Consider the following 25,936-nt stretch of genomic DNA (forward strand, 5'->3'; position numbering starts at 1 on the left):
ATTTGTTACAGCAGGGTGTTCCCAGCAGACTAATACAGTAGTGGACAGCAAACAGCCTTTGGTGCACGTACAGACACATACATACACGTACACACACATACACACACACACACACACACACACACACACACACACGCCCTCCACTTGCTGGTGCCCCGGGCTGCCTTGACCTGGCCCTGCCTCCTCGGACAGGACAAGCCCCTGTCTCCTCCTCCCTCCCCCTGACACTGGTCCCTGTTCCCAGAAGTCCTGGGTCCCTGACTAGCTGGCTTAATTTAAAAAAAAAAATCATCATCACCCAATAAAAAATTAAGTTGTCAGATAAAATGTGTCTTTTTGAAACTTTTAACGGCATTTAAAACATGCAAAGCATACATACAAATAATAAAATGATCGGTAACCCTACCTCCCACTTCTTAGATTTACTTTGTACTTTTTGTTGTTGCTGCTTAACATTGTTGCGTGGGCCTCTTAACAGGACTCTTAACCTGAAGGAGCCCTCAATCTCTGTTCAACTGGTGACCTTGAAAGACATTCGTCTGCCTCTCCGAGCTCAACTTCCTCTTCTGTAAAATAGGGACAATGAGAACCGCTCCAAAGCTGTTGATTAAACAAGATATTATTTCTCCAGCACCCCGTACAGGAGGTGGTAGGCACTCATGAAGGGGCGCCACTGCTATTAGTCTAGTAATTATTGCTCACAACAGGGTCATTGTAAGCAAGAATTTCCGACAGCGTCGTGGGGTGGGGAGTAGGCTATTTTTAAGCAGACGGAACCTAAAATCACCCAAGACTGTGTTCTCCATTTATTCAGGGGTCTCCTGTGTCCACCAGTGGATTCGACAAAAGCAAGGTGAGATGCTAAATCCCACACCAGAAATTCGTGGCGTACTGTTGTTAATTTGTGACTGTGCCTAGCTTGTCTCCGTAAAAACCTAGTGCCATGGGATTGCTAAATTGGACTACTGTGTATTTGTACGACAAAAATGGAAACTAGCAAGACCCCAGTGCTTTTAAAAACACGCTCCCTCATCAGAAATCCCATTTCAGCTGCAATTGGAGGGGAGCCAGGCCCCAAGCTGGGGTCTCCCTAGTCCTCAGGAGGAGGACTCTGCCCTCCAATTTGCTTTGGGGCCCTTTCCAGCTCTATGCTCCCTCGTTCCATGCTTTGGCTTATCCTAGAACGAGGCCCTGGCAATTGGCACCTTTCAGGGGTGGTCATTATAAATAGGCACCACAGTGAAGCCTGACAGAGAAGTTCCAGGAACACACCCTTCAGACAGGCCCCGTATCCAGAAGAATGAACCAGAACACACAGCTCACGAATCCCAGGCTGGCTCTCTCAAACGCTCATGCTCGCAGGGGCCGTAAACGGGCCGTGAGGCCCAGGATTAAGCTCTGGCTAATTAACCCCACAGTCCAGCCGAGCAACAGACAACAGCCAAGAGGCACAAAGCCAGACCCCCAAAAAGCTGAAGTCATCATTTTCAAGAGTGAGGCGCACCACGGGCCGTCGTCGGGCTCCCAACCCAACAGCTAGTAGCCGCAGAGTGGTCCTCTCGGCTGATATTCATTTCCATATTATTAAGAAAAATCCACGCTGACTTTAAAACACTTTTTTCCCATGGATGCAAAGCGAGGCAGGAAGACAGTTTGTGACTCAATTACATCTGCTCGAGAATATAGACTAATGATCATATTTTCCCTAAAGACAAAAAATCTAAAGGTCGAGCAGGAATGACTAGCGGCAGCATCATGCACGGAAAGTAACACAATGAAATGAAACTCCCAGTCCAGGAGAGAAGGATGTCGGAAGGGAGAAACACACGCGCGTGCACACACACGCAGATGCACACGTGCACGCACACACACACACAAGCTGTGTGATGATTTATGCCCCAGCTCCAAACCACGTCAGGCGGTGCCAAGGCTCCTTTCACCTCAGCTCGCCCTGCCGCCTAAAAATGGTGTGTCAAGTATCGCCCCGGGAGTGGAGGAGGAAGGCGGGCCAGCAGGAAGTCTGCGGTCAGAGGTCTTTTCATTTTTCCACTGTTCCCATTTTCAGCTCAAGCGCTCACAATGAGCCCCACCGATCATGAAAGCACGGCGGCTACCGAACATTAAAGATGCTTTGGGTCTGAATGTAAGGCCTCCCCCCCACGCCCCCACCTCCCAGCTCCGAGCTCCGACAATGGATGGGGAACATGAAGAGGTGCCCGAATCTGTCTTCTTTTTGCAAGGAAAGCCTAAACTGATGCATTGCACAGCTGTTACCGCACAGAACCCTGAAGTCAGGGCTCGGTGTTAGATGTCCAGCCTCCACCTTCTGGGGTGAGGTGAGGGCCGGGGCCGGAGGAACTTCTGATGACTGTGGACCCCTCTTGGAACCTGACAGCCCAGGCCTCCCACTGCTGCTGCTGCGAAGTCTGGGCCCCGTGCTGCCCTTGTGGCCTGCCCCCTAAGCGGCTTTCTAAGATCAGATCAGATCAGATACAAATGTTCCTTTAGGTGACCCCTTATATTCCCCACTGGAATTATTTGCCAATTGCAGAGGTCAGTTTCAAATTTTGCAGAGCCAGACACCTTCCAGGGATGTGTTTCTCAAAAGGAGGTCAGAGAACGCCGTGAACCAGAATCACCTGGGTGATGGGCCTGTCAAAGAGAGTCCCACCTCCAACCGGCCGAACTCAGCCCCAAGCCTGCATTTTGAGCAAGCTCTCCAGGCGACTCAATAAGCCCGTCAATGTTTGAGACTCCCTGCCCTAGTGCGGCAATTCCCCCCAAAATTTCCAAGGGACGGGTTTAAAAGAAACACACATTTCCGGACCCCACAGCCTACAACAGCTCCCTCCATGAATCCTGACAGGGACCATCTGGGGTGGGGCCCAGGAATTTAACTCCCAGAGAGCACCCATGTTTGTGAGCTCCTGACATCAAGCCGTTTCCCCCAAAAAGCGGCCCCCACTCCTTTCCCATCCTTTTCCTAACTCCCGCTCATCCATGCCTTAGAGAAAGCCTTCTTTGAGCACCACCGCACCCCACCACACCCCTGCTGCCCACCCCAGATTCGGTTTCCTTACCGCAGCCTCTCAACATCCTGTCCTCTTCCGTGTAACTTACCATGCTTGTTATTAAATACGTATCTGCTTAATACTTGCTTCATGTCTGATCGTCCACTAGACTGATGAGAACGACAGATACGTATCACTGGCCACCTACAAGGTCCCCAGACCGCCACCTCCGCGGAGTTGCAGCTACACACAGGGCAGCGCTGAGAAGCCAGACCCACGGATTCCACTTGGAAACCATCCCACCGGAGCAAGGCAAGCAATGTGTTCTTCCCGACTCCGTTAGTCCCCCAGGGCTGCTGAAACAGAGTACCACAAACTCAGTGGGCTTAAAACAACAGAAACGTACTGCCTCCCAGTTCTGGAGGCTAGAAGTCCAAAATCAAGGTGTCAGCAGGGCTGTGCTCCCTCCAAGGCCCTGGGAGAGAATCCGTCCTTGCTTCTTCCAGATTCTGATGGTTCCTGGCATTCCTGGCTTGTGGCTGCATCCCTCCAGTCCCTGCCTCCATTGTCACATTTCTCCTGTGTGTGTCTCTGTGTCTGTTCTCAGGGCACCAGTCATACTGGACTAAGGGCTCCCCCGCCCCAACTCCAATATGACCTCATTTTAATTAATTACATCTGCACCAACCCTATTTCCAAATAGGGTCATATTCTGAGGTTCCAGGAACAACATGAATTTTGAAGCAACAACATCCACCCAAGTCCACTGACCAAGCAGAGGTTCGTGAAACATACTTGGGTTCAACAAGGACTGAGCACATAACCATCTGTCGTGTAGAACCTTCATGTAGCCGAACGAGTGGTGAACCCCCAATATCCATTCTCTAGCTCTCTTTAGAGCTACAAGGCCAAAATAACAGTGGCGCACATAACCGCATAGAATAAAGACTACCTCGCCCAGCCTCCCTTGCAGACAGCAATGGCTGTGACTCAATGGACACAAGCAGAAGTAATGGGTGCGAGGCCACAACGTCCACCGCACCGCTCTCCCTCTTCCCACCGGCAGGAGGCAGGCATGGAGGTGAGTCATCTGCAGCACAGGGATGAAGACACAACCTTCAGTAGAGTGATGCCATAGGATGGAAGGCGAGTGAGCCTCCAGCACCGCGGAATTGCGGCTGACACCCGCAACTAGTGACCCAAGGAAGATACGCACTACCAGCTTCTTTGGGCCACAGTGGTACAAGTGTCTTCCTAAAACAGGAGGTAAATGGGGATGCCTGGGTGGCTCAGTCGTTAAGCGTCTGCCTTCGGCTCAGGGCGTGATCCCGGCGTTCTGGGATCGAGCCCCGCATTGGGCTCCTCCTCTGGGAGCCTGCTTCTTCCTCTCCCACTCCCCCTGCTTGTGTGCCCTCTCTCGCTGGCTGTCTTTCTGTCAAATAAATAAATAAAATCATTAAAAAAACACACAAAAAACAGGAGGTAAATGGAATCAAAAATTCACATTACTACTTCAATCCAAATTGGTTTTCCAAGTAGCAAAAAAAAAAATTCCAAAGACTACTACCTACTCTACGAGTGCACGGGGTCTTTTTAATCCATAGATTTTTCACCTCTTGCCTTTCTTGCCTTGGTTATTCTTCAGAAAAAAAGAAAAAAAAAAACAAAAAACAAGAACAGCCTTCAACAGCCCACGGTGACCTTGGACCAAAAGCAGCCACGATGAGCTCTTTCTTCAGTCAACGCATCGTGAACTTCCAGGATTCTACAAGCGGGCTAGAATTCCTGCTGGCCAAGTTATTAAGCTGGTATCACTTGTCATCTGGTTTTGCAAGGTGGCTTCTTCAACACTCCCAACACGGGTTTGATGTCATGGGTACAGCTCAACGCAAACTACTCTCCCCCATTTTCCCCTACTATCAGCTCACCTCTTGGACTAGGCATGCGACCCCAGCCACACCAATGATATTCATGCATTCATTCATTCAACACACATTTATTCAACACTTACTAGAGGCCAGGCACTGTTCTAAGAGTTGGGGAAAGAATGGTAAACAAAATATAAAAATCCCTGCCCTCAAAGAGTTTACAGTCTAGGACTTTTATGGAAACTGCTACGAACAAGAAGTACTCTTTTTGTTGGGAATGCTGAGAGGATGGGATGGTGGCTGGAACTGTTGGCAGCCATCTTGCCACCAAAAGGAGAGAGACAGGGCATTAGACCTGATGCTAGAGTGCCTGTGCCCTGTCACGCTTTTTCAATTCTCTGTGCCCAGAAAAAAAAATGGTCCTTTTTTTGCTTAAACCAGTATGAACAGGGTCAGGGAGAGGAGGACCTACATCTGAAAGTCTCCTGACCAACCAATACCTTAAGCTCCCTGAGAAAGGTATTTGAGGCAAATTTGGAAAGTTAAAACAGGTAATTTCTCCAAGAAGGCCCATTCTTGAATATTCCTCACCGCCAGGCACTGTTTTAAAGTTTCCTTCCATGTTGTCGTTTCCAGTTTTAAAAACCATCCCTCTAGGGGCATCTGGCTGGTTCAGTCAGTACAGGATGCCACTCTTGATCTCAAGGTTGTAAGTTCAAGCCCCACGCTGGGTGAAGAGATAAAATCTTAAAAAAAAAAAAAGACATCCCTCTAATAATCTCGTAGAATGGACGAACCAGTTCATGGCCTCCCCCACTATGCATTAAGAACCAAATCGTATCAACAGCTCCAAAATGACCAGAAACTAGATGGTTCCAGCCACCTCGCGCCCTCCATTGCTGATGGCCACAGGGAGCATCAGCTTCACCTCCCAAAGGACTAAGTCACAATGGCTATTCTCAAGGTGCTTACTGGGTCCCAGCGCCTCTAGTAACTGCTTTCAGTCCTAGGCAGGCATCACCATGTTCCAGGGCCCTGTGTGCTTACAGCCAGCAGCAGTGTCTGAACTAGACACATAACCAAAGTTAATCGACCACATCCTATTTAACAGGAAACCTACCAGCCAGCTATTTTAGAGCTAGTCTCACTTCCCTTCATCCTCTCCTCCCACAGTGCGAAGCTGATGGGAAATAAGAGTGTGCAAAACAGACAAAATGGGAGGGAGGGAGAGTGAGGACTCCAGAATTATTTTTTTTTAAGATTTTATTTATTTATGTGAGAGAGAGAGAGAGTGCACAAGAGAGCAGCAGAGAGAGAGGGAAAAGCAGACTCCCTTGCTGTTCAGGGAGCCTGGCATGGGGCTCGATCCCAGGACCCTGGGATCATGACCTGAGCCAAAAGCAGATGCTTAACTGACTGAGTCACCGAGACGCCCCAGAATTCTGACAGGAAAGGCTTGGGGGAGTCTCCCGGTGGAAGACAGGCAGGAGGCACCGCATATGCAAACAGTGTATTTGTTCTTCATGGGTGTTTTGGGGTGATCTGGTGTGGGCTGATGGAAATTGGGGGGGGTTAACGTTTCCCCTAAGCCATCCCTCGTTGCTGCCATTAGACTGGTTTGCATCCAGTCTTAACTCCAATACCAAGAATAAGTGCTTCACCATTCTTGTTCCAAAGACATAATATAGAACTCAAAGACGTATGTATAAAAATGTTAATTATAGGGGCGCCTGGCTGGCTCAGTCGAAGGAGCAAGTGATTCTTGACCTCGGGGTCATGAGTTCGAGTCGCACATGGCATACAGACATTACTTAACTACATTTTTTTTAAACTTTAAAAATGTAAATTATAGCATTTTTTAAAGGGAAAATCTTGTTTTAAAATGTTCAAGAAAATGATTAAATTAAATCCATCAAGGCTTCTCCTCTGGAGGCACAGGCAAGAGAGATGTCCCACGGGAAGCCCCATCTGCCCTGTGTGTGTGTGTGTGTGTGTGTGTGTGTGTGTGCGCACGCGCACGCGCGTGCATAACCATCAGTAGTGTCTTTGACTTTTGCAAAAGGAAAGACATAGTCATCGGCTGGATTTGATTGTGTTTTTCTCTCTACCCGCCCCTGCTTCCTGTTTAGGGGAGCCCGTCCCCCCAAACCTGAGAGCATCATCAAGATGCAGCTGCCCAGAGAGGCTTCATTCTCAGAGCACCGCTAACCACGACCCTTCTGAGAGCAGAACAAGGCAGTAAAGAATAGCTCCACAGTGCCACCGTATCTTGGTCCCTGTCACTGAATGAACTCCCTCCCATCTGAATTCCTTCCTCCATTGGCTGAGGACCATTGGGTGCACAATGCCTCCTCGAGCTATTATTATGTCAACTGTAGAGCAATTGTCCATTTTCCTCCCAGCTCAGGGAACAACCCACTATACGTTTTTCCTCCTCAATCACAGAAAGGAGGTTTTCACACAGACACTAGCCCCGTGGTTCGCAAACAGAAGTAAGTTCTCAGTAGGGGCGCCTGGCTGGCTCAGAAGGAAGAACATGTGACTCTTGATCTTGGGGTCATGAGTTTGAGCCCCACTCTGGGTGTAAAGATTACTGAAGTAAATAAATAAACTTAAAAAAAAAAAAAGGGGATGTAAGTTTCTCAGTAGAGCATGTGAATTCTGATGGAGCTGGGGGTCCCAGCTCTAGCACTTAGCCGCTGTGTGTGTCTGTCCACTCGGGCTACCACAACAGAACAGCAGAGAATTGGCAGCCTAGAAACAAGAGAAACGTATTCCCACAGTTCTGCAGTCTAGAAGCCCAAGATCAGGGTGCTGGCATGCTCAGCTGAGGGCGCTCTTCCTGGCTCAGCTGGTACCTTCTCTCTCAGTCCTCACATGCTGGAAGGAACAAGAGATCTCTCTGCAGCCTCTTTTAGGAGGGCACTAATCTCAGTCCTGAGGGCTCCACCCTCATGGCCTAAGCACCTCCCACATTCCCAACTCTTTCTTTTTTTAAAGAGTTTATTTATTTATTTTTAGAGAGTGAGAACTCAAGACTGGGGGGGGACGAAGGAGAGGCAGGAGCATCTCAAGCAGACTCCACGCTGACTGTAGAGCTCAACTCGGGGCTTGATCACACAACCCCGAGATCATGACCTGAGCTGAAACCACGAGTCACATGCTTAACCCAACTGAGCCAGCCAGGCACCCCCGAAGTTCCCAACTCAATACCATCACCTCCAGGGGTCAGGATTTCAATATATGAATTTGGCAGGGAGAGGGAGAGTCACAGACATTTAGACCATAGCGCTATGTTACCTTAAGTCAATTACAGACCGTGTCTGCATCCCAACCAAATCGAGGATGCGGACGGAGCCTCCCTCGCCAGGGCCTCCCTCGCCCAGCAGTTGAGAAGACTAAATGGTTTAACACAAGTAAAACCAGGCACAGCACAAGGAAGCAGCTAAGATGGATCTTGTAATTCAATTTCAACCGGGAGGATGATCCAGTGGCATCTCAGACACGCACTGAGATTATGGAGGTGGCTTTCAGACCAGCGCTTGCCCGCTGATGAGTTTCCCTTTCCCTGAAAGTCTACTGGTGAGGTACTCTGGACAATGAAGGAAGTTCTAGTCTCTTCCCAGCTGTCCAGCGAAACTTTGCCCTGCCCTTCTTGGCTCACTGACTCAGACATGCAAGCACGTAGTCAACAAACATCTATTTTATCGCATGTCTGTGACAGGACAGGCACCGGGGACACAGTCTGTGCTCTCCTAAAGCCTGTCACCTAGTGTGGACCAAAAACGAAGGGAGGGCATCCACGCCGAGTTTCAGGGAGGCTCTGCTGGGCGTGTGGCTGACAGCTACATCAAACCGGCAGCAATCAGTAAGACCGACGATTTCATACGCGGCTAGTTGGAGCGTAAATGGACACAACTGTCTAGGAAACAATTTGGCTACACTTATCAAGAGCCTTCACAAATTTATGATCTTTGCATTCCCGTTCTGAACGTTTATTTCAAAGAAACGTTAAGAAGCCCAGATAAAGATTTATGTACAAAGAGGTATATCGTGGCAATTTTTAAAAAGGGAAAATCTTCCTTGAAAATGTTCAACAAAAGAGAATGACTAAATTCTATCCATATGATGACATATCCATATGATGGAATATTATGACATCCATGATGAAATATTACAGTGTTTTCAAAGAAAATTGGATGACATGAGAAAATACCCATAATTCAGTACTAAATGGCAAAAGCAGATACCCTGTACTATATGCATGAGGCTTTCATCTTTGTAAATATACATACGTGCACAGAAAAACAAACTCGAAATTAACAGAGATCCTTCCTGGGTGGCAGGGATCAGGGATGACTTTTTTGGAAGTAGACCCATTTTTTCAAAATTCTCTATAATACACCCGAATTAAATTGATAGTCAGAATTATATATGTGTATACATTATAATATACATTATACATAAATGTGATATATGCCTTATATTATATATTATACATATATACGTTATATTACATATTACATATGTATGTATGTATAGATAGATATAAATAAACAAAACATTGCTTCACTCTGACATTGCACGGCGGGGGAGGCGACAATGATAGAACAGAGCCAGTGGTGTTGCCAACCCTGCCACTTGATAAATCGTATGCCAACAACGTCAGCTCCATTAAGACAGGGATCACTGTCTGTGATTGTCCCCTGCTGCTTCCCTAGCATTTGAAACGGTCCTGGCACACACAGTAGGCATTCAATAAACGCTTGTTGAATAACTGGATGAATGCCTGGAGTCCAGCTCCAATGTTCCTCCTCTGTGAAGTTCCCTGACCTCCCCTAAACTAATTATTCCTTTTTTTCTAGCCGCCTATAGCCATTATAACAAAGCTCCACAGCCAACAATTATGGGTCGGCCACCACTTGCCAAATTACAAGCTATCTGAATGCAGGAACTAAGTCTTATTTAGATTTGTCTCTTTAGTCAGATAAATGGTCAATAAACATTTGAGCGACGGAATGAGGGGTACATAGATATCAGTTTGTTCATGCCGTATGAAGTTACTCCTTTTAGGGGCACCTGGGTGGCTCAGTTGGTTAAGCGTCTGCCTTTGGCTCAGGTCATGGTCTCGGGGTCCTGGGGTTGAGTCCTGCTTCGGGCTCCCTTCTCAGTGGGGAATCTGCTTGTCCCTCTCCCTCTGCCCCCGCCCCCCACTGGTGCGCACAGCGAGCACGCTGTGTTTGAAAACTGCCAATGTCCACAGGTATTCATTCATCAGTAACACATGAAAGGGTCCCCAGAAGAGGGGAGAAGAACCAGGACTAGAACCCCAGTGTCCTGACCTGTACTCAGGGCCCTTTCCACTTCCCCACACAGCCTCCTCCAGTCAAGGTCATCCATGTTTCACGACAGATCAAACACTCGGCAACGACCGCAGACGCTTACGGGCCTGACCACTCCTCAAAAAAAGGAACATCACTGTGACTTCCAATGACAACATCCTTTATGTCGCTCGAATCCCATTTACAGGAAGGCACTAACTATCAGACCTGTGTTTATTTTTATAAATCTCTATTTGTTTTTTACAGAGGAAACAAAGTCTGCATGTAACTGGAAGAACTCTCTTCGAGTCCTGTAGGTAACAGCCCTGAGCCACTCCCTTCCGGAATTAAATGCATTATCCTAAAATGAGCAAGGCCGCTGCTACTGGTTAATATCTTTTAAGCACGGAATTGTCTTTCGTCTGAGGGCTCACACCTTCCCAAAAAAAGCTGTTTTATCACAAGTGACTAAAAGATTGCCTGTTTAGTTTCTGATGTCAAACCAGCACTTCCATTTTTGAACAGCAAAATCATACAGAAAGCCTTCTGTACGTAAAACCTGGACTCATAAAGGATTTCACTATCTAATTCTTCCGTTTTCAAAATAATCTCCATCCCAGCACTTCTGCACAGACTTCCAATAATAGGTCATCAGACCTTCCAATCCTTAATCCCTAAATCCGCACAAGTTTGCAGGGTAAACCCATAACCCCTGCCCTTTGCATGGCCACATGCCCCCTTAAACAATGATGCACGTCTCCACCATTATCTCACTTTCTTAAAAAATGAAGCCTTTTGGAAAGTTCTGTGCCTTGTTGTTTTAATGGGAAAAGGGGGATCAAGGGGGGGCATGAAAAGGGGATCAAACCCCTATGTGGGAACCAGCTCTAGGATATTTATCAATGGGTGTCAAGTACTACAGTCTAGCAGAGAAAATGAAGGAGCCTTCAGCTTTGTACCAAGCACAATGCCCCCCACAAGCGATTCTGAAAGCCAGGGATGCCTTTTTATGCTGTGTGTGAGCTCTATAATTAACCCGTCCTCTCTCCCACAGCCCAGGAGTGGAGTGGTAAAAAGAGGGGGCCTTTTGATATGAAGATTACATAGGGCGGCATCTCTCAGGGGGACAATGAGATCAGACCCCACACACAGCCCACAGGGCGAGTCTCCTCGGGGGCCCCAAAGCCTGACCTTTGGGCCTTGGTTCCCAGGAGGAAGCAGCTGACTTGGTTCTCCAGTCTACACTGCCCCTCTCCAGGACAGCCCACAGCTCCACTGGACCCCAGACACAGCCAGGAGCTCACACTGGAGGGAGAAAGAGAAATACTCCCTGTGGCTATTTACACACTTTTCCTTTCTCCTGCCACTTACTTCTTCCACAGCCTCTGAGGGTGAACCCAGGGCACCATTAGCAACTGAGAGACTGAAACTTAACCTCCGTGGCCTATCATTTTGGCACAAGCAAAGCAAACAGCGGAGTTTTAAATCCCAGCACAGAGTGCTTTTAAGCTATTTCTTACTTTGCACTTCAGACATGCGTGAATAATCTTCCTACCTCCCATTAAACGATAATAATAGAAACTGTTGCAAACTGGCCCAAGTTCATTTGAGAAAGTGAGTTGAAAACTTCTGCCCTTCAAATGAAACAAGAGAGTTTAATCAAATGGAGCTTAAATTTCATCATCTGAAAAACAGGAGACCCTCCACCTTCTATGGCTCCCAGGTCCCAAGAATAAAATTCCAACTTGAGAGCATTCGGGGCCCTCCAGGTCCACTGTTGACACCCCCCCCCTCTCCGGAGCCTCCTGTGTTCCCAGACATCACTCTCCTTCCCACCTCACCCCTGCTCTGACAGGTGCCCTCACCTGGAATGTCTTTTCTCCCCCTTCTCCCATATTCCCTAGAAATTCTCTACTCATCCTTCCGGGCCCAACAAACATCACCTTTCCCGTGAAGTCCTCCACAACACCCCCACTCTAAACCCATGATCCCCAGCTCCGTCCTTAGCTGTTGGCTCTCTGTAACCCCAACCACGTTTGGCCCCACAGACAGTTAATCATGTGTCTTCTGCCCACCCCAACAGAATGACTGTTCCCTGGGCCAGTCTCTGCACTCAAACGTTTGTGTTACAATCATTTTAAACCAAATGTAAGCAATTCCCTGAACCCCTCTGAGTTTCCACTGCCTCACCTGCAGAATGGAGTTGATAACTGTTTCTCTCGGTTACAGAGTTTGTTAGGGTCTCATTAGGAGGATCAAGCTTCAGATGGCAACTGACGAACCAGAAGACTCTCAAGATGTGTCAGAGGCCAGAAATTACTTGAGTGACACGTACAGAGATTCAACAGCTAAATCTCTTATTTAACACCGACGGTCCCAGACGGTGCAACAGTCTTCCCAGAGGGTACAGCTTAAACCCAGGAAGTAAAACATGCCTTAAATAAAAGGGAAAGGGGCAAACAAAATAAACAAGAAGCAAACAAAAAGCCCTAATCCATGAAAAGTTCTCCAACGCTTCGGAGCGGCATCATCCAATATGGTAGCCGCTGACGGCGGCTACTGAGCCCCGTGAGGTGTGGCTGGTCTGAACCGAGATATAAACGTAACATGTACTTGTAAACGTGACATAGACACTGGATTTCCAAAGACTTCGCACAAAAACATAAAATCTCCATAATTTGTACTATCTACTGCCTGTCAAGTGCGTATTTTAGATATTAATTTCACCTGTGGTTTTTTTTTTTCCGTTTCTTTACTTTTTTTCAACGTGGTTACTGGAAAATTTAAAAGTTACACACGCAGCTGACAGTACATTCTGGCAGGACAATGCTGCCCTAGGAGAGTCGTGAACGAGCAGATCCCCTCCCGGGACACCCGGATCCCTCTCGTGGTTACAGCACCTAACAACCACACCTTCAAAAGTCATTTGTGTTTTGAGCCGGGTCTACACCGAGCCAGGGTGTGAACTGAGTTATTCGTGGCTCCCTTACGTGGCAGCTAGGTCACTGCCGAGTCAAACTGAAAATCCGATCGGCAATGATAGCGGCTGACGACTCCACACTCGCCACCCCAGGAAGCAGGGTTTTCTTCTTGGCCGCCCATCGACATCAATGCGCTTATTCTTCCAAAATACGTATTAACCGAGTGACTATTGCTGTGGTCTCAGTGTGCCCCCCCCATATTCATATGTTGGAAACACACGCCCAAGGTGATGATATTAGGAGGGAGGCCCTTGGAGGGGATCAGGTCCTGAGGGTGGGGCCCCAGGGGGCTCCCTCACACCTTCCATCACGTGGAGCTATGACAGGAAGTCTGTGCCCCAGAAGAGGTCCCTCACCCCAATCATGCTGACACTCAGATGTGAAACTTCCAGAACCCAGTTGTTGGTACGCCATCCAGTCTGTGGAGCCTGAACGGGGACCAGGACAACTACTACGTACCAGCTCCGTTCCGGATGTCGAGGTACTGCGGTAAGCGAGACACGGCTGCTCTTACTGACCCAACACAGCAGAGTGTGTAAGAGCAGACGTGCACACTCACGAAGTACCACGGGGCGCAGAGGAAGGACACCCATCCCCTTATTCTGACCACGTAAGGCTGGCTGAAGATGTGACACAGGAGGCAACATAGGAACTGGGCTGTGACCTCAGGACACATCCCCGTTGAAGTGAGAAGTGTCATCTGAACGCAGCTGACAGCATGGCCCCGGAGGGGATGAGCTCACCCAGGGATAGAGTGTAGGGTAAGAAGAGAAGGGGCTATCAGTGAATGTCCCACTTGGAGTCCACAGCTGGGCTTCCGAACACATTACCTCCCGACCTAACTAGCTGAAAGCAAACGCAGGTACACAGAGCGTAACGGTGACGCGAACAGCGTAGTCTTTGGTGTCAGTCGGACCTGGACCCGGGCAGGGGTCCTATTCCAACTCTCCAGTTCCGTGACCTTAGACAAGCTCCTTCACCTCTAAGCCTCAGTTTCCTCACCCGTACAATGGGACTGCTAAACGCTCACAGGATCGCGAAGCTTCACCGTGCTAAGCGAATGCGGCAGTTGGCACACCGCCTGAGTCATGGGGGTACTCAGTGAGCGCGGTTGTCATTCTTCGTGCGAGTGTGTGTGTGTTGTTCTTAATAAAGCTTCAGAAAAATAACAGACCCTAAATAAGGGTTTCCCAGCTATCGTTATTGTAGGCTGGACTATTCTTTGTTGGTGGGGAGCAGTGGCGGGCAGTGGGGGGGGGGGGGCTGTCCAGTGCACGTACGATGTTCAGCAGCACCTCTGGCTTCTCCCCACTGGATACTAGTAGGACACCCCCTCCCCAGGTGTGACAACCAAATTCTCTCCAGACATTGCCAAAGGTCCCTTGCAGTGGGGGAGAGAAGGGAGCAAAATGGTCCCCGGTGGAGAACCACTCGTCTCCACCAGGTGAGGTGGAAAGTTCATCTGGAGGAGGGTCCGGGGCCTAAAAAGCTAGACTTTTCCAACCTGTGAAGAACGCTGAGCACGGACGGACTCCCCCTTGGCTCTCAAGCCCAGCAGGACTGTCTCCAGGAAAGCAAGCAGTAGGCCCGCAGAGAGCACCAAGCACACCGGGCCTCGCCCAAATCAGCATTACAGCCTTTAGCTGAACTCCCGTACCTGCTCTGGTGACCGGGGCCCCGGCGACCAATGCCATCCACAGAGGCAGCTCCCCCAGGCTCCGAGAGTGCGGGGACTCGCCCCGGGCCAGGAAGAAGCCATGCGGGCCTCCTCGGCACACAACAGGTTCAAGTGTGGTCACAAAGGCCAATCAGTTCTGTCCTGTGCAATGAGCCACGCAAGCCACCCGGCCACTGCTCACTGAAGGCTGCCACGGAGCTGTTTTTCTGAAAAGACTTGTCATCGTCCTCCTGACTTCAGCTTCAGAAATGACATCGAGGGACGCCTGGGCGGCTCAGTTGGTGAAGCGTCTGCCTTCGGCTCAGGTCATGATCCCAGGGTCCTGGGACAGAGCTCGCTCCTCATCCAGGAGTCTGCTTCTCCCTCTCCCTCTCCCCCACTCATGCTCTCTCTCTATCTCCCTCTCTCTCTCTCAAATAAAAAATAAAATCCTTAAAAATAAATTTAAATTAAATTTAATTTAATTTAAAAATGTGCCGCTGAGGCAGCGCTCAGTTTTGGCCGCGGCAGGGGGAGGGGGCGGAGAGGGGGAGGGTGTGCGAGGCACAGCCGACTCAAGGCTACTGCAGACAGAAAGAAGATACCACAGTCTGGACACAGGGCCCTCCCAGTAAACGTGACAGGGCACACATACGCAACAGATAAACCCTGCTGTAAACACGAAGATTACGATCTCAGGATGAGAAACCACAGTGCCTTTACTCCGACAATCTGTGGACGCTGTGTCCGCATCCATTTCCAAGGCACTTTTCCTCGTTTCTCACTCAATCCTCACCGCCAGCACCACGTTGGAGAGGGAATATCGCTCCCTTCACTCAGCAAAGAGGGGACCAACTCTCTGAGGCTGTGACTTCCCTGCAGTCATTCAATCCATCATTAAGTTGCTACAGTCTGCCGGACACCTGCCCAAGGGGTGGGTGGGGCCAGGACCGGGCCGGATACTGTGTGAGCCCGGAGAGTCCTGAGCTAGTTCTCAAGGAGAAGCATTACCGGCACTTGGGCAAGAGGACGCTGATGGGCAGAAAGATCCCACCCTTTGCTGCATGTCTAGCATCCTGGGCCTGGCCAACAACTCATGTCATCAATCCTAAGAGACAATCAAACGCATCCCCTACACATTTCCAATCGTGGGGAGAGGGGGTAGCCCCCAACTGAGAGCCCCCACCAGACGGCCAGGGCAACAGATCTTAAGTCAGACGGCCGAGGCTCCTCAATCCTCTGCACCTGACCTGAGACAAGTGTTAGTCTCTGCCTCCGTGTCCCCCCCTTATAAAACGGTGACAATCACCATGTGTACTTTGTACAATTCCTTTAAGAAATAACATATTAAACATCTGGCCTGTGTCAACGTTCAGAAATAATACCCAGTATACACCTGTATTATTTCCCCTGCTCATCTCCTGTATGATCTGGTCTTCTTGTATCTTTAAAGCCCCCTTTTCAGGGACGCTTAGTCTGAGCACCGTCGTGCAAACTGCAGTCCCCTGGCCACTTCCATTTCACCTCCTTCTTCCTTGCTTTATCGTTCTTCTGTAGCACTTCTCGTCATCAAACATGCTCTGTGTTTTATATATTTTTTTAAGATTTTATTTACTTACTTGAGAGAGAGAGAGCGCAGAGGGAGAGGAAGAATCAGACCCCTGCCGAGCAGGGAGCCTGATTCGGGACTCGATCCCAGGACCCTGGAATCATGACCTGAGCTGAAGGCAGACGCTTAGCTGATGGAGCCACCCAGGCGCCCCAACCGTGCTCTATGTTTTAAACATGCATTTGTTTTCTGTGCCTCCCCAGGAGAATGTACCACAAGGACATGGATTTTTGTCTATTTGGGTCCCTGCAGTATCTCTAGCACCCAGAACAGAGCCTAATTCTTAATAAGCATTCCACGAAAACACCTAGAGTGATGTTGAAAGGATACAGTAGACAGCCAAGGTCTGAAAGCCAGTCTCTGGACTACAAATTCTGTGTTCTTTTCTCTATAGCAAGTGACCACGGATCGCATCCTGAACATTTTGTTGAAAAACTTCCCAACACAAGCTCTGTTAAAAATTTTCGCAAATCTCTCTTACTGAGTGGTAGTCTAGTTTGGGGGTGGTGGAGTGAGGAGAAATGGGATTTCCACGGTGACCACTTTACCGAAGGGCACGACCAGCTGCCCAAAGATAAACACGAAGCTCCAAGTAAGAAGCATCCTCGCTTCCCAACCAGCCTGCCCCAGACACCCCAGAGCGGACTCCGCTCAGACCCCCAGGGCCTCCCATCCCAAATCTCTCTCCACCCCACATTCTTTGGCTGCTCCCTCTCTCTGCTTTCTGCTTTCCACAATCTGCTGCTTGCCCTGTTCGGTCCCACCTCAAGAACAGGCCTTGGGCTGCTCTATGCCCGGAACATTCTTCCTGGGATGGACACGTGGATGGTTCCTTCCCTTCCTTGACGTCTCTGCCCTCCAAGGTCATCTTGCCAACGACAGTCCCTAATTACCTCTATATTAAATTGTAACCGCTGCCTCCCATTCATCCCCCCTGCTTTGTTTTTCTGTCTTCACAGCATCTGACAAGCTATATATTTTACTTCTGCGCTTACTTAAAGTCTGGCTACCCCACTAGAAAGTACCGTGGGGGCAAAAATCAATGGTGAATCCCCAAGTGCCTAGGACAATCCCTACTGCCTAGCACAGGGTAGAAGAGAAAGAGAGAGACAGAGCTCCTAAATTCTGACCCATCATGTTTGATCTAAGATGTGTCAAATTACACTTTCCAGGAATTTTTAACTGACAGATCGAACTACTCAGTAACCCCATAGCAAGAGCTGCCTTCCTCTTCACTTGTCATAAAGATGGGGTCTCAACACTCAAGAGAAACCAAAAAGGAAAAAAAAAATGAGTAAGCAAAACAACGTCTGGTTTTTCTAAGAATCTGAACACACACGCCTGCTGGCAATGACCTTTGTGAGGCCTTTTTCACCTACCCTCCCCAAATGAAGAAGAGGTTGACCAGTTGGTGGGTGGAAAAGTGGGGGAAGGGTGGGGCCCGTGCTTGCAAGCTTTTGATTTCCTGTTTTTAAATGGCTGTGCCGATAGAGCCGGGCATAAGCAAAATGACTTCCCAACCAGATAACTATAAACCGCAGCCACTTCTGCTACAGGACGGATTCCCCCAGCCCAGGCCTCACAGAAATCTCCAGCCACCCTTCCCCTGGTGCCTGACCACCACAAGGACTCCCGAGCAGGGGCTGGAACTGTTGGAGGAAATGGCCTACACGCATCGGTCTCATCTTAACGCAGCCAGGAAAATGCCCCACTGAGGCACAAACATTTCAACCGCCAGAGGGAGAGCCCATACTGGACAAGCCTCTCCTTCAGTTATCTCATGCTGCTCTCGGGATCCATAATGGTCTCATAGTTGAGACCTTCCCCCAAGGAAGTTTCAGACAGATAACCTAAGAACAGCCCCCACAAATCGCTTAACTCCGAACTCATTTCATGTCTAAGCAAAAAGATCCTTTAATTTAAAATTAAATGTGCGCAGGGCGCCTGGGTGGCTCAGTCGGCCGACCACCCGACCCCTGATCTCAGGTCTTGATCTCAGGGTTGGGAGTTGAAGCTCTGCACTGGGCATGGCGCCTACGTTTAAGAAAATAATTGATTAATTAAATTAAATTAAAAAATAAAATTAAACCTGTGCAGCAAAAAAAGCAAAAAAAATAGGACTGACATCCTACAAAGCGGGGGACGGGAGGGGACAGCGGAGGCATATGCAAGTCTATAAATTAAAAGGGCTGTGATTAAATTTTGTCTTTAAGCTTAATAACTAGTCACCATAATGATGAATTTGTCTAAAATACATCAAAACAGGTACAAATGGCATACTAGGACCTCAACTATTTTTTTAATCTATATATTCTATGATTTACAGAATAAAGCACCTGTTGCCTCTGGGTGCTGGAATGATAAATGATCATTTCTCTTCTAAGCTTCCTACATTTTCTAAAAAGAGCACATATTATCTTATAATTACACTAAAATTATAACACAAAAGCACTGTGCATTCAATCTAATCAAGTAAAAGTACAAAGGGGTAACCCGAGAAGTCTTTAACTAAAGGGTATAATCTTTCAATACACCCAACCAAGGCAAAGAAATCCCAGGCAACAGTGAAAGTAAACATACAGCAAAAGGAAAAAAGAGGACGAGAAAGAGAGGAAAGGCTTTCTCCTCCGCGGGCTTCTCTTCTTTGAACGGGAGCTTTCAAACAAAACCGCAATCCTACGGAGTGACACAAAAGGAAGGTTCAGAGGAGCTGTCTTCACACACTCCGCACAAATGCAGCCTGGGGGCCTCTCGGCTCCGCCTTGCTCAGCACAGTTCCATCAAAGCCCAGCCGGCCGGGGCAGGTATGCGAGACACCGAACCATCCAGAATGCACTTGGCAGGATGCATTCACCGATGGACGAAACCACTAGCATGTGGTTCCCTTCTCGCCAACGGCAGGAGCAGCTCACACACACAAAAGGTGTTCGTCTTGTGGACGGGTTCCTTCAAGTCTGTAACTAAACAAGGCCAAGTTTCTGGTACCCAGGACACCGAGCAGTGCCCCCAGGTGCGTCACGCCTCAGGGCTGCAAATCTAGGCCTTGGGAAATGCTCTGTCTGGTGCATGAGGACTTAAACCGAATCCATGTCTGCAGGGGGGTCTCAGAGACCAGGAAGGCAAGGAAGGGTCCCCACCAGAATAGATCCAGACTCAAGGAAAGGGCACTCTTGGCAAGGCTTGACAACCTTCCTGAAAACCAGAGAATTGGTCTTCTAGGGTTGAGCCACTTCATACTTTCATCCAGCAAATATTTTATTGAGAGCCTACTATGTGTCAGGCACTGTGCAAAACATGGGAATTAGAATGGGGCCTAACACCTGATCCCAGGGAGCCTGGCTGGCTCAGTGCGTGGAGCGTGCAACTCTTGATCTCAGGGATGTTGAGTCCAAGCCCCACGCTAGGTGTAGAGATTACTTAAAACTAAAATCTTAAAACAAAAAACAAAAACAAAAAAAACCCTGATTGAAACGAAGACTATTAACTCAGAGTGTCACAGATCTAAAGAAACCTGCCTTCCTGACAAGGCCCACTTCTGCTGAATGCTCCGATCAAATGAAAGATCAGCTACTCAAGTTTAGGAATTGCCCCAGTTTATGAATTAGAAAGTACAAAAGACAATGGGCCCCAGATTAGAATCAGAGGGAGAGACAACCAGCCCTCCCCATCACCAGCGGTCTCCCTTCTTCTTTCTCTCCCTCCTCTCACACTCCAGGTGTTCCCTAGCCACAAAAGAAGCTGGGAATCCATTTCTTTGGGAATACTATTTTTCTATTTCAGGTACAGGTACGTGGAACTCCTGCCAGAGGGCTCCAAATTTTTAGCAACACAATCTGTGCCATGCTGCGGTCCCTTCTGCCTCTCCCTGGGTGATCTGGAAAGACTGAAACTGCAGAGCCCAGCCAAAGGATCATCCCACCATTACCCTGAATCCAAGAAGAAAAGATCAGCTCACTTTTAAGGAAATTCAAAGCGGTAGAAAAGATGTAGCATTAGCTGTCATCGGTGATGTTTAATGTCAGTAAAGTGGAACAAAATGGGAAAAAAGGAAAGGAAAATGTTTAATAGTAATTTCAAACCATATTTTTACGTCCCGTGTCATAATAAACTGTTGGCATGGAGTCTTTGTGGAACCATGTGTAATTCAAAATAAGGAAGATCTTTCGATTGAACCGTCTTCAGGTCTATATTCAACAGAAGGTACTGAAAGTAGGACTGGCTAATGGGGGGGGGGGTCAGAAGAGCATACTCATAGAGATATGAATAATAAACAAATGCCATTTCTTGGGAGGAAATGGGACCAAGAAGGGAAGCAAGGGCTGAGAAAAGAGGATCAAGGGTCAAGGACAGAGGATCCTTATCAGGACACCCTTAGAGAAAGTTCTGTCCCTGATTCCCAAACGCTAGACCAAAAAGTCCAGTGCCACTTTCAAGCCAACATTGTAAACCAGGGCTGGAAATTTTAGCAAAGTGCCAATTACAAGTTGGAACTTTCTTCCTGGTGTCTCTAGTTAGAAAGTTATTTCCTGATTCTCGGGCAAGAAAAGCAAATCCTGGCTGCATGAAAAGCATGGATGGCGGTGGTATTATTAGTTAGTATTTCCCCAGACAACTAACAGGTACAGAGAAGTTAAAGTGCATTCCGGATGAGTCTAAGATCCATCCCTGTTCCAGGCATTTCTGCAGAGAACTACCTGGCACGTTCCATCCAGGCAAAATTTTAAGTGACCTAAACACATGACTAAAGTCTAGACCAAATCATTTGGCCCTTTGTTTAAACTGGTGAGCCCCAGTGTACTTGCACACCACCCAGTCCCCCAGTCTCTGGGGCGGAGTCTGGCCTGGTCTCCAGGATGCCTCTGTCTGTCTGGCCCTGCCGGCTGCAGCCACCCCTGGCTGCCCAGAACATAAGCGAGGTCCATTTTTAAATTCCCTTAGAAGTTTCCCAACCACCGGTTTGGGTGAGGAGACAAACTGGGCTGCAGTTTGCTGACATGGAACTAAAAATACCCAACTGCAAACAAAAGCCATCTTTTACAAGGCTGGCTCGGATGTCCTGAGGTTACGTGTGGTAGTGTCAGACCATATCCTTGGCAGTGTGGCCGCCTTAACAACTGCTCCGGGTGGAGCGGGGAGCGCGGCACAGGGGCCGAGCGGTCTCCGCGCTGTCAAGGAAGCTCACACCGGCGGCCCGGCCTGATTGATGGAAAGAACAGGTTTATTCCTCTGTCACCCACCCAAACGCAGGCTAGAGATACACACTGAAAGGAGAACGCGGGGGGGGGGGGGGGCAAAAAGAAAAACACCAACCCCATCTCCCTGGAAGGAAATGTGTTTCCAGCTCCCTCCTTGCAATTATAAAAGCAAATTATTGCTGTGGCTATACTGAGAAAGGCAACTCGGAGGCGTAGAAAAAATGGATTTCGGAGCCAATGTGGCCCATCGGGGGCCTGCCGGGGATGAGGCGGGGTGGGGATACCACGGCTCCCCGGGGAGATCCGCGTCGCCCCGAAGCCTCCTTGGAAGGTTTTTACCTGTTGGGCTTGGGGGCCGAGCTGCGAACCCCCGGCCGCCGCGCTCGAAGGCGCTCGAAGGCGCTCCTCCCTCCCCAGGTCCCAAACTTTCCTTAGCGCCCCTTGGAAGGGGCGAGCCTCGATCCTCCCCCAGTCCACATTTTCGATGTGGAACTTATCTACGCTCCCGAGGGCTGGGGGGGCAGGGGACTCACTGCCACAGACCCCGGGGGACCTCGGATGCTCGGAACGCAGGGGTCGGGGAAGCAACCTGACGGTCAGCCCAGGACCCGGCCAAAGTTTCCTTCAAAACTGCTGCGGCCAAGGCGTGACCCAGAGGCCCTAACCAGCGCAGGGCCGGGATAGCCGTCGGGGTGGGGGCGCAGGGTGAAGCAGACCCCAGGGCACCAGCCGCAAGGTCAATGCGGAGCCAGACCCCGGGGCAAACAGCGGGCGCCCGCCCCCTTCCCCAGCCTGGTGGAGGGGCAGCGCCGGGCACCCAACCTCTCCCTACACCTCCGCGCGCCGCCGAGCCCGGGACACGTGGGAGCCTAAGCCTCGGGCTCCCCAGCTCGCGGCAGGGACTGGTGACCTCGCCCTTCGCCCCCGAGCCCCCCACCCCGGAAAAGGCAATGCGCCCGGGCGCAGAGCGGCAGGCTCCCGGCGCCTCTTTCATCTTCGGATCGCGGCATCAGCTGGGAGTTGCGTTCTCTTCAAACCGACCCCCCACCACCAGCAGCTGCCCCCAACCTCTCTACCTTGCTCCGCTACCTCGCAGACAGACAGACAAGAGACACAAAGAAAAAAGGGAGGGGGGAGGAAACAAACTACCGCCCCTCCTGCTCCCATCCTCCAGCCCGGAGCCGGGAGGAAGAAGAGGAAGGTGAGGACGTCTTCCCCCCTCCTCTGCATCCCGACTCGGCGACCCGGGCAGACCTGGCAGCAAGGAGCCCCGGGGTGGCTGAGAGGGAAGAGGTAAGGTTGGAAGAGGCAGAAACCCGGCGCCAGTGAGCGAGCGAGAGCGCGAGAGAGAAAAAAAATATCCAACAAAACCACGCTAACGCGCCCCCTACCTGGGTGCAACATACTTTGGAAATAGAAGATGACTAGGATAAAGGATCCCAAGCAAGTGGCCAGCACCATCCGGCAAATTCTGTTCATCCTCATCACTTCCAGCAGCGCCGGCTTCATGGCTTTGTCCTGGCTGCGGGGACCGGGGTGTCCGGGAGGCGCGCCCGAGGCGCAGGAGCCCGGACCCTGCCGCGCGGAGCGGAGCCCGGGAGGCGCAGGGCAGGGCTGGGCAGGGCTCGGGTGGGGGGACGATCGGGAGGGCTTCGCGGCCGCTCTCGGAGCCCCCAGCCCCGGGCAGGGGTATGGAAGGCGCCGGAGTTGTTCTGGAAGTGCCGAGATGCGTGGACCGCCGGCTGCGCGCTCCTGCGCCTCCTGCTGCTCCTCTCCGCCTCCCCGCCGCCGCCTCCGCTCCCGCCGGCGGCCGCCGCGCTGCCTCCTCGCGGGCCGGGCGGCTAGGGTGCGAGCGCTGATGGTGCCGCCGCCGCGCTGGCCGCTGTGGCTGTCGGACGGGCCCCCTCCCTCCTCTCCAAAGGCTACTTCATTGCGCTCCAATGATCTATATATTCCGGGCTGGGTTTTACCAAATGCAACTCGCAGCCCCCGGCGAGGGGAGGGCGCCCGCGGAGAGCCGGGAGGAGGGAGGGACCCGAGCGAGAGGGGCGGAGCGTCGCGCTCCCCCCGCCCCTACCCGGGAATTGGTCGCGTCCAGCTGTTTCCCGGGGAGTGCGGAGTGCGCGCCGCGCTCCCGCAGGGTCCCAAAAGCCCTCAGTCCCCGGCCGGGCTCGGCCGCCGTCTGGAGGTAGTGTCAGCGTTTCCATGACAAAACCCGGAGGAAAAAAATGCGAATAAACTCGACTCGGTGCTGCCACCCACTCCTGCCGGCGTTTGTGGAGGGAAGTGGCAGGGAGCGGGTTGGGCACCGAGAGCGGAAAGGGGTCTGGGGATCCTCGATTATCTAAAATCCCTGGGCCGGGTGGTCGAGAAGTTGCTCCTAGCCCCCCCCCCGGGGGGGGCGGCGAGTGCCCCTTTGCCGACGCTCAAAACGGCCGGTTTCGTTTTTCTTTCAAACCACAGCCTGGCTTGAACGCTGTTTTGGAAAGGAGTTACAACACGGCTCACTTGGGGTCAAGGTTAGGGAAACTGCACTACCCGCAGGGGTCAGGAGACAACTGAGCTTTCTCGGGGATTTACGCAGAGTCTCTCCGTCAACAAGGCAAAAGGGGCTTGCTTGCGGATTTTAAAACTCTGGCTTCCCAAAGGGTAGAGCTCCCTCCAAATCCTCCCAAGTACACTCCAGTCCCAGCAGGGGGAAGTGAGCGGTTGCCCCCCACGAAGTCATTGTCCTCCGAATCCAAACAACTGATGGAAAAAACCCTGCCGGCCTTACTTAGCATTGGCAGGTAAATGGAAAGATGGCGTTGCTTTCTTGTAGTGTGGAAAGTAATTTAAAATTTCCAATCCCATGCATTTAAGTTGCGCAACAATCAAAGTGGATGCAGGCAAATAGGAGATCACTGGCTCACCTACCCTATTCTAACTTTGGAAAATCTGGCTACCTACCACGCAGAACCGAAGATCTTGTTCTTCTGCCCTTTGTGGTTTCTGTAAGCGAAGAGATAGGGGCTGCCGTGTCTTTTTATTTATTATTTTTTAGAATTTTATTTTATTTATTTGAGAGAGAGCAGAAGCAGGGGGCGGGAGAGGCAGAGGGAGAAGCACATGCCCAACTGAGCAGGGAGCCTGATGAGGGGGTTGATCCCAGGACCCTGGGATCATGACCTGAGCTGAAGGGGGTGCTCAACGGACTGAGCCATCCAGGCACCCCATTTTTTATTTTCCTTATAAGGTTACATCAGGTTTTTAAAATTTAAAGGATTATTTAAATTCCAACAATAATATCTACGGGGGGGGGGGAATGTTATTGTAAAGACTAACTTTTGTGTCAGATTATCAAATTGTTACTACTATTAGCTCAATTCATAATGAAATAAGATAATATGTCTTCCAATGCCTCTCACATAATAGGCACTTGATAAATGCTTACTAAATCTGAATGTAAGGCATCTTACCCTCTTCTCAATACATCAGACACAACTTGCAAACAGACCCATGCAGCAAAACCCACCTCTACCACCTCAGTTCCCTTCCCCCAGAGTTGCAAGGTAGGGAAAGGAACAGTCAGCAGCCTTGCCTTTGCTTACAGAAGACAATCAATTACAGCACAATATTTATGTAACTGGTATGTACTGTATTAATTTGTACGCACTTGTGAATGCGTTGCTTGCTACAGGCTGCAGAGCTGAACAAGCTCCAGAACAAAGTCATTCTTCACTGATTTTCCCTACAGGAAATTGGGGATGAGAGTTGAACACATGGCCACTCACCCCAACCAAGGCAGGGTTTCTCTGCAGGGTGCACGGTTAGATGAGCGCTTGCAACACTTTGCCTAGAATGTCAGCCTCTCATTTTAATTCCTGGTTTCAGAGAGCAGGCAGGGATCACCCAATTGGCCTTTCACCATCCAGGGCAGAGACCACACTGTACCTGGACAAAAGTCCGGACATGCATAAGGCAGTCTGAGAAGTCACAGGACTGAGGAAGAAATCAGAAGTGTAATCTCTGGTGGGTCACAGAGGGTTGAGTTGACCCACATGATGGATAAGGTGGTGGGCCACGCCCCACATCCATTTTCGTATTTCTACATCAGTCGGGAATTGGCCCAAACATACAGGGATGGGTAAGGCTCTCATAGGTAAACTACCACCTCTTCCAAGAAGTCTTCCCTGATTTCTCACCTGAAGTAGCTTCTTTCCTCCTCGGTGCTCTGCGCACTAGGTCCAAACCCCTCTTGGGTCACTGTACCCACTCGGCTGGGTTTCATTCACCTCTGTCTCTCTCTAACCCT

At 50.0% G+C, this 25,936-nt stretch overlaps 1 protein-coding gene across 3 annotated transcripts in view; it reads right to left on the bottom strand.

Moving 5' to 3' along the window:
• Nucleotides 1–25,936, bottom strand: part of CHST11 (carbohydrate sulfotransferase 11) — a 261,730-nt gene that overhangs the window by 228,581 nt on the left and 7,213 nt on the right. The window contains exon 1 of one of the 3 annotated variants that reach the window (XM_026499768.4): nt 23,049–23,921. The exons of 1 other annotated variant lie outside the window; for it this stretch is intronic. In XM_026499768.4, the coding sequence (XP_026355553.1) occupies nt 23,049–23,151 (103 nt within the window). In that variant the 5' untranslated portion in view covers nt 23,152–23,921. Of the gene's footprint in view, nt 1–23,033; nt 23,922–25,936 lie in introns of those variants that run through there. One more of the 3 variants, XM_026499767.4, reaches the window with a different exon arrangement.

Source organism: Ursus arctos, unplaced genomic scaffold (genome assembly GCF_023065955.2).
Source record: "Ursus arctos isolate Adak ecotype North America unplaced genomic scaffold, UrsArc2.0 scaffold_21, whole genome shotgun sequence".
In the NCBI taxonomy this organism is placed as follows: Eukaryota; Metazoa; Chordata; class Mammalia; order Carnivora; family Ursidae; genus Ursus; species Ursus arctos.